The following is a 17262-nucleotide window of genomic DNA, read 5'->3' as shown; positions in this document are numbered from 1 at the left end:
TGTTTATAAACCTGGCGTGGAACCCAGCTGAGAATGGACACACAGTAAGTCATAGCTCTGGTGGTCTCCATCTTATGGAGGTGCCGCCCCTCCTTCATCACCTGGCCTGGGACGTTTCTATCTCCTTCACTCTGCTTTATTCTTGCCCATATTCTCATGACCAAATCACACTGGGCACTGCTTGCTGCTGAGCTCTCAGTGCCCCAGTAGTGCCAAGTACACAGCAGGAACCAGTAAGTGTCTGAGTACACCTCACTCCACTCCCCGAGTTAAAAGGAAATGCTGCATTGTGTGTCACTGAGGAGGACTAATTTATGAGAGCCTTGCCTTAGTCCCCTCCTGAAAAGCGAGGCTTCTAAAATTCCAAATGGTTCCAGGATACATCCTATAAACTAACAACATAGGTTATCATTAACCCCTGGTCACCCCTTGTTTTAGTGATGTTTTTCCTACTAGTTTCCTAGTGTCACAGGGCAGGAGCTGGTCTCTGGGATGACTCTGTACCCCCAAGCATCTTGCTGTGTTGAGCATGCCAGAGGAACCAAGCTCCTAAGGCTTTATGGATTGATTAATTGTTAAATCTTTTAAAGACCCAATTAGCATTGCATTTCTCCTCCTAAAATCAGAGACTATTTCTCATGAGCCCAGAGTATAGAGAAAACTCAATTTATGGAGCTGACCTTCTGAAGACTCAGATCCTGAGGCAGTGGGAGAGTTTTCTTTCAATAAAACCTCTTCTGACAAAGCCATAATAAGGAGTGAACAATTTAATACGTTTCCCCAGAGTTATCAAGCCCCCATCATCTTCATCCTCAGAGTGAAGTCAAAGAAGATGGGTTTGACCAAGTCATCATTTGTGCATTAAAGGGGCAATGCTTTTTATATAGAAAAAGTACTTATCTGATCGTCTTCTGCCAGAGCAATTCCCCCCTACAGCCACAATTTTACCAATTGCTTTCTCTTGAGTCTTTTTCAAAACTGTTTTCTTCACACACAGTTCACTTACTCTCCTCCCCATGCAGTCTGGGTTTTGTTATTTTGTTCTTTTTCATTTCTGATATTATTGTAGTACGATTTGCCTGATGATGACCCTCCCCCCAATTCCCTTTAAATTACAAAGTGACTCAGCACTGGGCTTCTTTCCATTGTTCTCTGGGACCTCTCTCATTTGTCACCCTGTCTGCATATCACTGTCTGTGAGTCTCTCTGCTGATCATTTATCTCCTTTCAGAGTTGGCAGAGAAATGCCTAGATGCAATCTATTCCTATCAGATAAGATTTTCTGAAGTGGATTCAGAATATATTAAAGCCTCATTTATCCATTATTGATGGGTTAGTCAAGGATTTCACAAAGCTGAGTTTTCCAGATAACCAAAATGTATCATTTAAAGAAATAGCTTATACCTCCTACATAAGGCATGCCTTGTTTTATTGCACTTTGCAGATATTGTGTTTTTATTGAATTGAAGGCTGTGGCAACCCTGCATTGAACAAATCTAATGGCATGTGCTCACTTCATGTCTTTGGGTCATATACTGGTAATTCATACAATATTTCAAACTTTATTATTATATCTGTTGTGGTGATCTGTGATCAGTGATCTTTAGTGTTACTATTATAATTGTTTTGGGGTATCACACGCTATGCCTATATACAGCAATGAATAATCAATCAATGTTGTATGTGTTCTGCCTACTCCACCATCCAGCTGTTTTCCCATCTCTCTCTCTCTTCTTGGGTCTCCCTGTTTCCTGAGACATAACAATATTGAAATTAAGCAAATTAATAACCCTACAACGGCCTCTAAGTGTTAAAGTGGAAAGGAGAGTCTCACATCTCTCACTTTAAAAGTAAAGCTAGAGATGATTAAGCATAGGGATGAAGGCATGTTGCAAGCCAAGACAGGCTAAAAGCTAGGCCTGTTTCACAAACCAGTTAGCCAGGTTATGAACGCAAAAGAGAAGTCTTGAAGGAAATTGAAAGTGCTACTCCAGTGAAAACAGTCTTATGCGGATATGGAGAAAGTTTGAGTGGTCTGGATAGAAGATCAAACCAGCTACAACATTCTCTTAACCCAAAGCCTAATCCAGAATAAGGCCCTAACTTTCTTAAATTTATGAAGGCTGAGAGAGGTGAGGAAGCTGCAGAAGAAAAGTTGGAAGCTAGCAAATGTTGGGTCATAACGTTTAAGGAAAGAAACCATCTCCATAATATAAAAGTACAAGGTGAAAGAGCAAGTGCTTTTTTAGAAGTTGCACCAAGTTATCCAGAGGATCTTGCTAAGTATGCTAAACAACAGGTTCTCAGTATAGACAAAACAGCCTTCTGGGAAGTTAATGCCATCTAGGATTTTCATAGCTAGAAAGATGTTAATGCCTGATTTCAATAGGCTAACTCTATTATTAGAGGCTAAAGCAGCTGGTGACTTTAAAGTTGAAGCCAGTACTTATTTACCATTCTGAAATTCCTAAATCCCTTTAGGAATTCCTAAATTCCTAAATCCCTTTAGGAATTCCTAAATTCCTAAATTTTAAGGCCCTTCAGAGTTTTGCTAAATTTACTCTGCCTGTGCTCTATAAACAGAATAACAACGCCTGGATAGCAGCACATCTATTTACAACATGGGTTACTGAATATTTTAAGGTCACTGTTGAGAACTATTGCTCAGAAAAAAGATTCCTTCCAAAACATTAGTGCTTATTAACAGTGCACCTAGTCACCCAAGAGTTCTGATGGAGATAGATGTACAAGAAGAAGATTGTTGTTTTCCCAACTGCTAACACCCTGAAGCCCATGGATCAAGGTGTATTTTAACTTTGAAGTCTTATTAAGAAATATATTTCTTAAGGCTATAGCTGCCACCGATGGTAATTCCTCTGATGGATCTGGGTAAAGGAAATTGAAAACCTGGAAAGAATTCACCATTTTAGATGCCATTAAGAATATTCATGATTCATGGGAGGAAGTCAAGATAGCATCATTAACAGAGTTTAGAAGAAGCTGATTTCAACCTTGTTGGATGACTGTGAGTCAGGGGTCCTCAAACTTTTTAAACAAGTGGCCAGTTCACTGTCCCTCAGACCATTGGAGGGCGGGACTGCAGGCCCCGGGATGAGTCGGCTGCTAAGCAGGACAGGCAGTGGTGGCAAAAACACCTGGTGGACCAGATAAATGTCCTAGGCAGGCTGCATGTGGCCCGCAGGCCATAGTTTGAGGACACCTACTTTGAGTGGTTCAAGACATTAGTGAAGGAAGTAATTGCAGATGTGGCAGAAAGAGCAAGAGAACTAGAATTAGAAGTGGAGCCTAAAGATGGGACTGAATTGCTGCCATCTCATGATAAAACTTTTACAGCTGAGGAGTTGCTTCTCTTAGATAAGCAAAAAAAGTGGTTTCTTGAGATGGAATCTATTCCTAGTGAAGATGCTGTGAACACTGTTGAAATGACAAGAAAGGATTTAGAATATTATATAAACTTAGTTGATAAAGCAACAACGGAGTTTGGGAGCATTGACCCCACTTTTGAAAGAAATTCTGTGGGTAAAATGCTATCAAACAGCATCACACACTACAGAGAAATCTTTTGTGAAAGGAAGAGTCAACTGATGCTGCAAACTTCATTGTCTCATTTTAAGAAACTGCCACAGCCACCCAAACCTTAGCAACCATCGCCCTGATCAGTTAGTAGCAGTCAACATCAAGGCAATACTTACCTGTAAAAGGATTATGACCTACTGTAGGCTCAGATGATCATTAGAATTTTTTAGTAATAACTAATTTTTCAATTAAGGTATTTATGGTTTTTTTAAAATTTCTTATAGCTTAACTGTGTACATTAATGCAATCATGGGGTACAGTGTGCTGTTTTCATATATATTTTGAAATACTCTCATCAAACTGGTTAACATAACCTTCATGTCATTTTCTTAGTTATTGAGTTAAGACATTCATACTCTGCTTTTAGAAAGATTCACTTGTACCCTTGTAAGATAAACCATAGAGGTGACCCCACCAATCACCCTTCCTCCCCCCATCTCCCCCTCTCACCTCCCCTCTCCCACCCCCTTCCCATATTCTAAGGCTATAATTAGGTTATGACATTCCTATAAAAGCTATAAATTAGTTTCAAAATAGGGCTGTGTCCATTGGATACTTTTTCTTCCTTTCTTGAGATACTTTGCTAAGAAGAACATTTTCTAATTCCATCCATATAAACATGAAGGGGGTAAAGTCTCCATCTTTCTTTAGGGCTGCATAGTATTCCATGGTGTACATATACCACCAGTTATTTTTTAATGCTTTGGGGCACTTAAAGACTATAGTGTGTTGTAGACATAACTTTTATATGCACTGGAAAACAAAAGAATCTGTGTGATTTGCTTTATTGTGGTGGTCTGGAACTGGCCCTACAATATCTCTGTGGAATGCTTCTATAATAAAAGGTTGTTTGCATTGCTAAACAGGTAATACTTAAAAGATATTACAGAGGAGATTTGCACATACGGTAGAAACTGGAACTAGGGAAAAAATGTGAATTTCCTTCCAACTCTTAATCTTGTGATGTATGTCAAAACCATATTTTGCATGAGGTCATCACACTGGGTGTGACTTTGAGCCAGTGAAGTGACATTGCCAGGTAGTGGTAAATGAGGGCTTTGCGTTTATCTGTGCATCGTAGAAACTGATGGCCTTAGGTACCACTGGGTTGATAGGTCTCAAGACTGCTTTGCTTTTTAAGTTCTCAAGCATTTGTTTTTAATCTTTAAAAAAAATCTTTAGTCCCTTTGTCTCTGGCTCTTAGCTACCATTTTTGCTATTCATCATGCCTGCTTCTAGCAGATGCCACTGCCTTCTTGTTGGTTGCTTTTGCTCTGTAGGGAGAAGGGAAATCAGAACACACCCTGAGGAGACTCACACTGTGAGTGGCTTTAAGCAAGCTCTGGGTGTGTCCCAGGGGTCTTAGGAGCTCACGCCTGCATGGCAGAAGTAGCTCAGTTAGCATGACTATGCTACAGTCTGCAAAGCCCGCTGGTCCCAAGAGAAAGACTATTCACTCCCCTGTGAAACTGGCTATTTCTATGTGTACTCGCATCTTAGGCTAAGAGAAGCGGGATCTGAAATCAAGCATTAGAGCTCACTGTGGAAAAAAAAAAAACTTTTAAATTTAGAATAGGATCAAGGATAACCCAGTCAGGGTCATAAGAAAAAGTGTGTAAGGGCATGGTAGCTTTTCATAGAAAAGAATACTATTGTCTGGTAGGAGCCCATCAATGTCATATATCATGGTCACCAGGACAAGATGGCCTTTTTGCAAAGTGTGTGCACCCCTCTCCTTCCTTGTATCTTCTCTTGCCTGGTTCCTTGAGCCTCTAATCCATCTTCAGCCTCATAGTACCCACTCCTCAATATTGTAGATTATTATCTGCTAGTTGTCCAATAGCTCGGTACTATTTCCAATGAGCTGCCCTTGGAATCCCAGTGCCAGCCCTGGAAAGGCAGCATCAAAACAATATCCCAGAAGTTGTAAATATAGATTCCTTCATGGTCTCTCTGGCCAAGTGTACCACATCTTTCCTTGGCCCTGCTCAGCCACTCTTCTCTCACCACCATTCTCACTGCTTCCAAACCCTTGCCCTCAGCAGGTACTCACCTTCAGAGTAGCCTGCATTCATGTTCCCACAGCCCTGGGAGAGCCTCCTCCCTCTTCACTCCCCCAGATTCCTTCCAACCACTCCAACCTCACCTCCTCCATGAGGGCTGCCCCTGCTACAGCCCTGCTCTTTATTCCAGACCATTCCATGGTCCTCGATCTCTGGAGCCTCATCTTGTCCTGTCCTGTGTATGGCCTCATGCTCCTCCTTGGCTTATCAGTTCCAGGAGGACAGGACTGTGGCAACTGCTTCTCTGTGTCCCCACAACCGGGCCGGCATCACCAGACTTAGGGAACACTCAGGTACCAACCAGAATGGCAGTGGGCAGGGCAATCAGGACAGGTGCATGTCATGGCTTCTGAAGGACTGGTGATGACTAGACCAAGGGCCGGTCCATGGTCATGAAGCAGGTAGCTGGTTTACGGCATTTCTAAGTATAGTAGGTAGGATGTAGTGACTAATTAGATGTCTGTGTTATAGAGGAGCCAACAGTGGGTGACAGTGAAGATCCTCAGATGCAACCATTGACTGAATAGAAGACTAGACAAATAAAAGCACTAGTGTTGGTGGGCAAAATGATTCACGACTCGTTGTCAAAACTAGTGATAATCCCTGGGAAAGAAGTAATTGGAATGATATTTTTGTAATTGTAAAATACTGCTATATTCTCCCAGGGTCTCCTGTGTGCCTTTGGGGTGTGATGTGGTGCGCTGTTTCTGCTTCTGAGGCTCTTGGGGCTGTGTGCCTGTCTCTTCTTCTGTAGGAAGGGAAACCACAGTGCTGGGAGAGAGCCTGTCTGAGTGTGAGCAGTGTCCACACAGAAAATGACCTGGACCACTGACCAGTCCTGTTAGTCTTCTAAGTTCATATTTGTCATGTCAGAAAAAGCTTACCTAATGCTGCGGCCCTTTAATACAGTTACTGTGGCTCACAACCCACAGGTTGAGAACCACTGTCTTACATTCTAGGGAAAGTCTTTATAATGCAATCCTGACACTTATTACCTAGAATTATCACAGACCTCACAGGTTAAGGGCAGTCCCAAAAGCACAAACCCCAGTTCTAGGCCACGCACACTTCTGACCAACTAGCTAAACTTGGGCCTTTCCACTATATACCCTCAGGTTCTAATTCCCTACACAGAACTTGGGAAAGAGTTAAACTTACAGCTTTATTATAAAGCTGGTAAAGCCTGTAAAAATCAGGACCAGAAAAGTGAAAAGATATATAAGGTAAGGCCTGGGAGGGCCCCAAACACAGAGCTTCCACATCCAGGATCCTCTTGGCACATAGGTGTGTGATTATCCACCAAGAAGGACAACTGTGCTTCACTCTCAGGGTTATCGAGATTTCATTATGTAGACACAGATGGGTGAGTCACTAGCCACATGACTAAATTTAGCCTGCAGCCCCTTCCTTCCCAGAGGTCAGAAGGTTGGGCAGACATTACCAGGTCAAATCACATGGTAGGTCTTTCCAGCACAGACAGACCCCATCCTGTACCTGTCACCACATAAACTCAGCTATGGCCCAAGAGGCCTACCACGAATGATAAAAGCAGTTCTGTCATTTAGGAAATTCCAAAGTTCAGTAATTCCATCCTAGACCAGATGAATTCTTTATGATACCAGAGTCTTATTTTTATCTATCCAAGTTTATTCTTAGTTTGTTTTAAGGTAGGAATATTTCAACAACTTTCATTTGGTTTCAGACCAAACCAATTCAGATTGGGGAAAAAATGGGAAACAGAGCTTGGGAGAATCTAGAATAAATATTTTTGTCCTGGCACTTCCTTTATATTGATCTCCATTGGAAATCTAATGGAGATTTTTGTTATTAAAGAACTTAAATAGAAATAACAGCTCGTTTTCTTATTTAAAATTTAATTCACAATTAAGGCCAGGTACAGTGGCTCACACCTATAATTCTAGCACTCTGAGAGGCCAAGGCAGAAGGATCCATTCAGCTCAGGAGTCTGAGACCAGCCTGAGCAAGAGCAAGACCGCATGTCTACTACAAATAGAAAAATTAGCCGGGTGTCATGGCATACCTGTAGTCCCAGCTACTTGAGAGGCTGAGGCAGGAGGATTACTTGTGCCCAGGAATTTGAGGTTACAATGAACTGTGATGACACCACTGCAACTCTACCCTGGGTGACAGAGTCAGACTCTGTCTCAAAAAAACAGAAGAAAACAAAACTTAATTCATAATTAAAGAAAATCAACATGGCATTTCAGACTCATTTATTCTTTATTATACTACTATATAATATGGTTACAGTCTACATTAGAAATACTAGTATATTTATGGACGTACAGATGGATTAGAAAGGGCTATATTTCATGGGCAGCTGAAAGCACAAAACAGCTTTAATAAATTTCAAAGGATAATGAGTACAATTTTTAAATTACAAATATCAAGTATAATTATGGCTTTTTGTTCTGACTCGTTTGGTTCGGCAATAATTGATGTCTAAGAAAGACCAAAAACTAGTTAGTGGATGATAAGGTCATGCCCAGAGCCCTTTTCCCCAGTGTTGCTGGAAAGCTGGGGGGTGGGGGGCAGACATGTAGAACAGCCATGGAGTCGGGTCCTGCTCCCAGGTTCTCGAGGTGTGAGGTTAAATGCTGGGGTTAGACAGCTCCTGGTGTTAAGGTTGCAGACTTGCCATTAGTAGAAACTATGCAATAAGGTTTTGTAGCTTTGTCACCAGCAAATCCTAGTAAAAACCCTTTTTATTAGTTATTTCTTTTCAGAATTTGTTTATTTTAATTGCATTTCCATTTTATAGCCTTGCTGATGTGTTATTTACCATTTCCATGGGATTTTAGCTAGTGTTTCCACCACATTTCCTTTAAGTGCTTCCCCCAAATCCCTGTCTTCCAACAGAAAATAGAATGACAATATAACCTCATGCTGTCAATAAATGAGGCGACTGTGTTGTCTGAGAATACTCGTGGGCATTTTTGCTACAACTCCAAATGGCTAGTGTGGGAAACTTGCGTAAGAAGTCATATTTACCAAACCCTTTCCTGTTTACACGGTTTACTGCATTTCCATTACCAGTTTCTAGTTGTAAAAACAAATTGTTTACCAAGTTTTCTCAAGTAAATAATATATGCGTAAAAATCTGTATCCTTCCACCCACATTTAAGTGACAGTGTCATTAGTTGCTTTGGTACCTAGCATGGGGGATTAAATGAAATTATGAAATTTGAAATTCAGAAAACAAAATAATATGGTGAAGAGTGGAGTTGGGTTTTATTTGGGTTTTTACCCAAATAAAAGTTAGTATTTATATTTGGGTTAGTATTTATATTTGGGGCATATTTTATGTTCTTCACTTCCAAAACATTACATACCAAGACCGTCCATGCAAGAACTCAGGCTAACCCTCGGTTCTGATGTGCATTTTCTTCTTTTTCCCTTTCATTCCTTTTTATTCAAGTGAGCTGCCTCATTCACCTCAGAACCTCCTGGCCAGCCCAAATTCCTCCCACAGCAACACCGTGATGCTCTCTTGGGTTCGGCCCTTTGATGGAAACAGCCCTATTCTTTATTACATTGTGGAGCTGTCTGAAAACAGTAAGTAGCAAAACGAAACTGTCATCGTAGATAGTACTCAGATTTCATTGTGTGTTCTCAGTGTCCTTAACCTTTACTTCTGGCTCTGACACAAAACAACTACTAAAATGTTATGATGCTTTACATGCAAACAAAAACCACACCTCAAGATTTAGGGAAGAGAAAGGCACCCTGGAGGAGAAGGAAGACGTGAAGTAGTCAGTGGGGCTCTTATGGGAGTGTGGATTTGGAACCCAGCAATTGCCCTGCCCTGAGCTCGCCCCTGGGGTGAACTTGAGATGAGTTACTAATAATGCCTCCATGGGGCTGACTTGAGAGTTCACCATCACCATGGCAGTTTACACCTTTGGGATGTTTTCTCTGGCACAGATGCTGCACTAAGCATTCAGTGGGCCTTTTCCTTCCTTACCTTCCTCACCTTCCTGGACCTCTCAGCCCCCTTTGGCACCATCCTTCAAACCTCCCTCAAAAACATTCTCCTTCCTTAGACAGTCCTACAGCCTTGGCTTTCCTCCAGCACCCTGGCCATTCTTCCCTCCACTTCCCAGCCAGCTGGATGGCACCTCCATAGTGCCCACTCCTCTGTGCTGTTCCTGGAATCTCCTCCTAGCAAGCTCACTGGTTCCCATGGTCCTAAGTGGCATTGTTTCCCTGTGACTCACACATTTATACCCTTACTCCAGACCTCCAGGATCACTTATGGAAGCAAATGACTTGATATCTATATCTGGTTGTCTCACAGTCATCTCAAACTTAACTTCTTTAAACTGCATCTTTGAATAGTTTTTAATACAAACTCTGTTCTCACCTCACTACTGTAGCTATTTCTGTTTCCTCAGATGAGATTCTAAGAATGGCCCTTAGCTTCTTTTCCTGGAGCTCTCTCCTACCTCCATGCATACCATGTCAGTGCCTTATCCACCATATTCAGGGATATAGCTGGCATTTTCTCCCTTTTCTCTCTTTTTCTCCCACCACCATTATCTATTACCAGGACAATTGTAGTCACCTTCCAAGTGGCCCTGCATTCACACTTGCCCTCTTCTAAACCATTCTCTGTACAAGCTGCAACACTAGTCTTAGAATATAATTGAACCACACTCCCCTATAAGCCCTGTGTGGTTCCCACTGTCTCCCAGATGAAAGCAGGCTCCTTGGTCACTGTGCAGCTATAGCTCACCCCAGACCACCGTGCTCTTTGCTCAGTAGGACCAGCCACCTTGGCTTCATGTTAACTCCCTAAATAGACCAAGTTTCCCATCTCAGGGCCTATTCCTTCACCTGGATGCTCACAGAGCTATATGGTCATCCTTCATGATCACCTATTCCTACCTCAGAGCTCTCCAGCATACCAACTCCATCTGACTTTTTGACACCTAAATGGGGATCCTCCCTTCATTATCTCATCCTTTATTCCAGATAGCAGCCTCCTTCCCTGGGCCTCCTGTAAAACAGAGCTGGCCAAACTGCAAGTAGCTTGTCTCTTACAGTGGTCAACTTTATTTGGCCTATGGTTTATCTCATGATGACACTATCATTGTAGATAAGTTCCTGTTTATAGGACAGCTAAGAGTGGTATTCTCCCAGTGTACCCCGCACTGAAATCCAACTGTATCTGGTGACACTCCCACGTGTTCCTGTATTGCTCACTGCTATGGGTAGAAACATTCTGCAGCTCTCCTATGGCCCTTCCCAAGCTCATGCTAACCTGTGCACTCTTCCTGTTATTACTGATGTAGCTGCCTTTATTTCCCACAATTATCCCTCTCCTTCTCCTAGAGTAGATGCTCTGATGGTTCTGCATGCTCACACTGCCACAACACTGTTTGACTCTCACCATAGTGAAGGGAATGGATGTCTAGGGGGTATAGGTCACTGGCCCAGGGTCACACACTAGTAATGGGTAGAGGTGGGGTTTCCCTGGGCTGTCTGACTCTGGAGCCCATGCCTTAGCATATGTGTTATGGAGCAGATTCTTTCTTGCACTTGAGCAGGAGATTTGTGGGGCTTTCTGAAAGGCTTGCAAGTTGCACCTAGGTTATTGACTATGTACAGAATCAAGAAAGCCATTCTGTGAATCTGAAGAGCCACTATTTGAACTGGGCATCACTCAAACCAGTTAACTGAGGGAGGTTATATGGGAAATATTTTACTTTCATATTTTGGATTTCCAAGTTTATAACATTGGCTATAAGCCTTTGGTCTGAGCACTACCGTAGAGTAAGGCCAGAACCCAGGCCCCCTCCCTTTCCCATGAACATTGCTGACTACTGGTCAGGTCCCTTTCCCTAAAGAGAAGCTGGGATGTGATAGAAACCAGCCTGTGTGGAGACATCATCATAGTTCCAGCTCACCAGCTCTGACCAAAGAGCTGGTGGATTGGCATTATTTATTAAAATAACCCTTATGAGAATATAAGATTTTCCTGAAGATGTCATAGCTGTGTTTCCTGTAAGTAAAACAAACCATGGCCTGTATGAACAGAAAGTGACAGGAGCAGAGCACTTGTCATCCATATTCTGATGAATATCCAAGGGAAGACAGTTCCCATTGGGCATCCTTCAGCTCGAGATCCAGGACAGTGTTTTATTCATCTTTGTGTCCTTAGCCTTCCATGGGTACTCAACAGAGGACCTGAAGTCAATCTCTCTGGTTAACTTCTTAATGGCCCAACTTAAATCTCACTTTCTGCATCTCATGGTAGACTGAAAATTCCAGTCACAGACCATCTTCCAAAAGGGAAGTGTTCTCTTTCTCCAGTGTATGCAAAATAAGGCATTGCCTCAGAATTCCATACAAGCCATTTTCTCAACCAATTGTATGACTGGTTTTTCCATTCAGATGTCTTGCCTAAGAAGCAGATTGTATGTGTGACCATCCAACCATTGCAACAGTAAATCATGACTAGGCATCTGCTCTACACCAGGTGCTCTGCTGGGTTCTGGGTGCTGAGACACAGAGCTAAGTTGACCAACACAACTGTGAACAGCAAGGTTAGGGTCAGACATGTCAACATGTCCCCATGGAACATGCTTCTGCCAAGGTGCATGCAAAGTGCCCTGAGACCATGGTAAGAAACCCTCAGATGAGAGTCAAATCAGAGGAAATCTTCAAAGGGTATGACACAAGACCTGGGTGAGATGGGGGACAAGGGGTAGCATGGCAAAGGCCCCTGGGTGCCAGGCCTCAAAGCGTGTTTGGAAACTGCTGGTGTGTGGCAGTGTCTGCTTGGGGTAATTCTTCCTCTTTCTTATTATCCCAGCTTAAATCTCACTTCTCCACATTCCATCATGCCCAGGAAGAATTAATTCTTCCCTCCTTGTAGTTCCTACATATATTATATGTATTTCCTTTTGAACACTTAATATATCGTATAACAATTACTGACTTATATGTCTGTCTTCTGACAGGACCATAAGCCCCTTAAAGGCAGGCAGAATCATGTGTCAGCATTCTCTGTACCTGTGGTGGTCAGCTCAGTGTCCGCACATACTATACAACTCCAGGTGGTCCATTCCTCTGTTTCACTGAGAAATAACAAGGAACAGCCTTAGTTGTTCATTGACCTTTGACTCTCCTAACTGTCCCTCACTTAGGGCTGGCTGGGAATTCAATTCCTTTTCCTCCAGAGCCTCTGCTGCAGGTATTACTGCATGAAGAACCTAGAGTGGATAAGACAGTTGTCTCTTGACTGTTCCTGATTTCAACTGTATAAAATAAGTCTGGGACTTTGGCTGAAGCAGCATGTGCTGCTACCAGTTGATTGATCTCATACCTTCCTTCTATGGTGAATGGGAAGAGCAACACTGTTATCCAGACCAATGATCTGGGTTTTATTTTTATTAAGAGCAAATTCCCTTAAGAAACAGCTGAACATGCTGGCTAATTATAGCCAGAAAGAATAGCTTAGTAGTAAGTACCCTAAAATGGAAATTATATTTGGCCTACGCTCAGCACTGTGCAAGTGGACAATACTAAATAGCTCTATCCAGTAGGCCCACCCATCCAGTCACTTGGGAGGCCATTGCATCCAGCTCCTCTTGACAAGCCTATTAGAATGCCATTCTCCTGGAAACCGTGGATCCTGCAGGGGCCAAACTGACATGGTTTAGTGGCCATGACAGACACTTTGTACCTGTGCCCTTGCAACATTCCCACCAGTACAAAGAGCCTCTTCAGAGCTTTATAGAGCAGAACTCTGAAACTTGAAACAAGCCTTTGTCTACACACTGAACTCAGTTGAAACCTTGTATAGAAAAATGATTGGCCCTTGCAGGCACCCCAGGCTTTCCTCTCTGGATATCTGATGAGTCTTTTGTTCCAAGTGCACCTTTATTGAGCCTGGGGCTCAGAGAAGGGCAGCAATGCTCTAGGACTTAGTGCAAGGTCTCTTCATGGTGGGTTGAGAAATGCAGAGGGTCAGGCCAGGAGACAGATGAGAGAGGCAAATGGATCCCTCGGCTGAGAAAGTGCAAGGATTCTTGATAGTGTATAAATAGGCTGAAAATGCTACTGAATAATAAAAGTATTTGGCCCATTCTAAAGTGGTTGTTGATTATGATCAGAATGATCTTGCTTTGAAATTATTAGGATCACAAGGAGGACGAATGTCAGAAAAAAAAAAAAAAGAAAGATTTTGCAGTGAACCAAAAAAATAAAAATGGGTATCTTATCTAGCACCCTTCAGGGTTATCTGATTTCATAGGGACCTTCCCTTTTCATTATCTTTGAGCTATTTTACAACTCTGTAAATATTTTTTGTCCATAGAAATGCAAATAAATAATAAATACATTTATTCCTGTAGAGTATAACTGGCCATTGTTCTGCAGACATTGACTTTTGCATCTATTTATAAGTTCATTTTAATGTTATTAGTATGTTTTCATTGTCTGATTTCTCATTTCATACAGTTGTAACATCTTACCAGTTCCCTCATAAATGAATAAGTTAACTAAAATCTTTGATAGATGTTCATTTTATATTTGAATGAAAGCTGTGATTTTACCTTTTAAAAAAATTATCCTTTAGCTTGAGTGAATTGGCATCACGGTATTAGAAATGCAGATATTCATCTAATGCAAAGTTCCCACAGGTTTCCACGGTAATCCTGATATTTGGGAGAGGTAATTCTAGTTCTCAAACTGAGCTCCCGCATGTTTTCCATGGGCTGAACTAAGGCATCCCACTGCTGATACAGAATAATAGTGGTCTTTTACTAGTTAGGGAGAAAAATTAAGTATTCTTCCCATTATTATTTTTTTCAAAACTTAACATCTGCTATCATGGTGCACCTTGGTAAAGACCTGTAGATAACACATACACAGTTATGTTAAAATTAAGAATATTTTATTGTATATTTTTGTACTGTGAGTTTTTTAATAGAGATGATTTTTCACAGTTGTGATGTTATATCATACTTTGTGATTTTTTAATTAAAATATAAGATAAATTTGTATTTTTGTTATTAAAGTTATATGTGTACATTAAATAAAAATTTAGATAGTACTTAAAGAACAAAAATAAAAATAATCACCACAGTCCCTTATATGTTGAAAGCCAGTCCTCCACTATACCCTTAGTTTCTCTCTCTGCCCCCCAGACATGCTCCGTGTTTAATCCCTCTGCTCTCTGTCTTCAAGTTCTCCCTCTTTCCTGGCTCCTTCTAAATATCTTCACCTCCCAGCCCTCCCTCATTCCATCTAGTCCTCTCTCCTGGAGCTGTGTCATCATTGTTCTAAAGGACAGAGTGTGGATGCTCCTCAGTCCACATCTGCCCAACTTCTCTACATTCCATGGCTTTCATCACTCTTGTAATTCAACTCTGTTCTCTTGTCCACTTCATTCTTCCTTCTCTTTTCTGATCTCTTTCTCTGACTCTTCTCCTGCCCATATTGGTGTGCTATTGTATGTCTTACTCTACATATTGGTCTTCTCAGCCCATGTGTTGGCGAGTTCAGGTCTGTGGTTTGCCTACATGTTGCAGGTCCCTAATGTGTGGTTCCACCTTGGACCTGTCCCCAAGTCTTAGATTCTTATAACCAAATTTCTTCCAGATACCCACACCTTGATGTCCTAGAGAGGCATCAAAGTCAACCTCTAAGATAGAGCTCTTCATCTTCCTCCAAAGTTGTTCCCCTTCCAGGGTACAATAAAAATGTCATTCTTTACTCCTTTACCATTACCTTTCCCTCACATATATGTTCTGTTGGTTTTGCCTAATGACTTGTTATCTATCACCTTGCTCTGTTCCTGCAACACAAACCCTACTGGCTGTGGCACTAATCCATGAATTTCGCCTCCTCAGAGCCATCCTTCATGGAGCCACAGAGGGAACTTTGTAAAGCACAAAGCTGGCCAAGTGACCTCCCTGGCTTGGCATTGGTCAGAGGCTCTGAAGAGAAGGTGCTAGGGCAGCTTGAATTCCCACTACTTACATGTATGTCAAAGTAGCCGTAAGCCTCATCCCTCTCCAGAGTACCAGCCTCAGTTCCCTCCTACATAGGGCTTCTACTCCTTGAAGAATATAGCATTGCTTGTCATCTGACCATGCCGACCATTCATTGCTTCACTTTTTGTGTGTTAGCAACAGACACTGCCCGTAGTTCCCTGAGCATACCAAATATTCAGCTCCAATATATCCTGACATGGTTGTCAAGTCTGGGAATTCCCTCCGCATCCTGCACTTTTGGCTTTTTCTGAGCAGGTCCTAGTTGGCATCTCCTCCTGTTCCTCCTCGTCCCCATTTCCTCCCTCCCCAGTTGTCCCAGCAGTGCTGAATGACCAAATAGGCAAACTAGACGTTTAAGCACCAGCAGAGGTAGGGTAGCAACACCAGTGAGGATATTTAGAAGGAAATTATTTTAATAATGTCTCTGCTCCAGGTTTGCAAAGATATTCTCCTATGTTTTCATTCAGATTTATATTCTTAATTTCAGGTCCTCTGATAGCTGTTTTAGTTTGCATTGCCTTGACTACTGATACTGTTGAATATGTTTTTCTAAATTGATTGGATTTGTGGACTTTCTCTGCTATGATCTGTCAATTTCCTTTCCCTCATTTGTCTGTCAAGACCTTAGAGTTTTTTCATTAATATTTGACCAGTATTTCTTTTCAATTTGCCTTTTACCCTTAATTTGGGGGTGTTAAGTATTACATACATAAGTGTTTGATTTTGTGTGTAGTTAAATCTATCAATATTTTTCCTTTATGATTTCTTTCATTATTTTTGTGTTTATTTTGTGTATATTTCAGCACTCTCAAGTAGAAAAATAATATTATTCCAGATTTTCACCTGTTTCTTAAGGTTTAATTTTTAATATGTGTAACTCTTTATCTTAGATTTAAATGTGTTATATATTCTGATATATGACTTTTTCTTTTTCTCAAATGATCCATTTTCCCACATGATTTATTGAATAATCCATATTTATTTATGTTTCCTTTTTATGTATTAAGAGGACCTTTTTTTTTTGTTACCAATTTTACAGTACTTTGTTTTAGTTCCAAAATGTATTTTAATGCTTGATAAAGCAAGTCTCCTCATCTTTTCAGAATTTTATTTCTTGTCATCATTTATTCTTCCAGAAAAAAATTGGAATTATTTTGTTAAATTTCAAAAATAGTCCCATTCAGTTTCTAATTGTCTTAAACATATAATTAGTTATTTGAGAACTAACGTCTTGGTAATTTTTTCTATCCAGAAAATAACATTCTTCTCTGTTTATTCAGCTCTTTTTTTTTTTTCATATTGCTCAGTGAAGTTTGCAGGTTTGTACTCATAGACTGTAATTTTTTTGTTAAGGTTGTCCTAAAATTTTGTCTTATGCTTGTTATAAATAGAATTTTTCCCTTATTTCATCTTCTGACTAGTCAACATAAATCACAGGGAAACAACTGATGTTGGATATTTATTTTCCATTCAGCCACATTCCATATTCTTTTATTATAATAATGATTTGTTTTCTTTTTGTTCTTCATTTCTTACTGGGTTGGTCAGAATAATTTTGAATGGTAATAGGCATAATA

The 17262-nt window shown here is 41.0% G+C and overlaps 1 protein-coding gene across 1 annotated transcript in view; it reads left to right on the top strand.

The window, feature by feature from the left end:
* The window catches only part of SDK1 (sidekick cell adhesion molecule 1), a 1049055-nt gene that overhangs the window by 809891 nt on the left and 221902 nt on the right, over window positions 1-17262 (top strand). The window contains exon 14 of the mRNA XM_003795444.1: window positions 9100-9236. Coding sequence (XP_003795492.1) covers window positions 9100-9236 — 137 coding nt within the window. The remainder of the gene's footprint in view (window positions 1-9099; window positions 9237-17262) is intronic.

Source organism: Otolemur garnettii, unplaced genomic scaffold (genome assembly GCF_000181295.1).
Source record: "Otolemur garnettii isolate 467f Iridium unplaced genomic scaffold, OtoGar3 scaffold00092, whole genome shotgun sequence".
NCBI lineage: Eukaryota > Metazoa > Chordata > Mammalia > Primates > Galagidae > Otolemur > Otolemur garnettii.
This window is presented reverse-complemented; position numbering and strand designations above follow the sequence as displayed.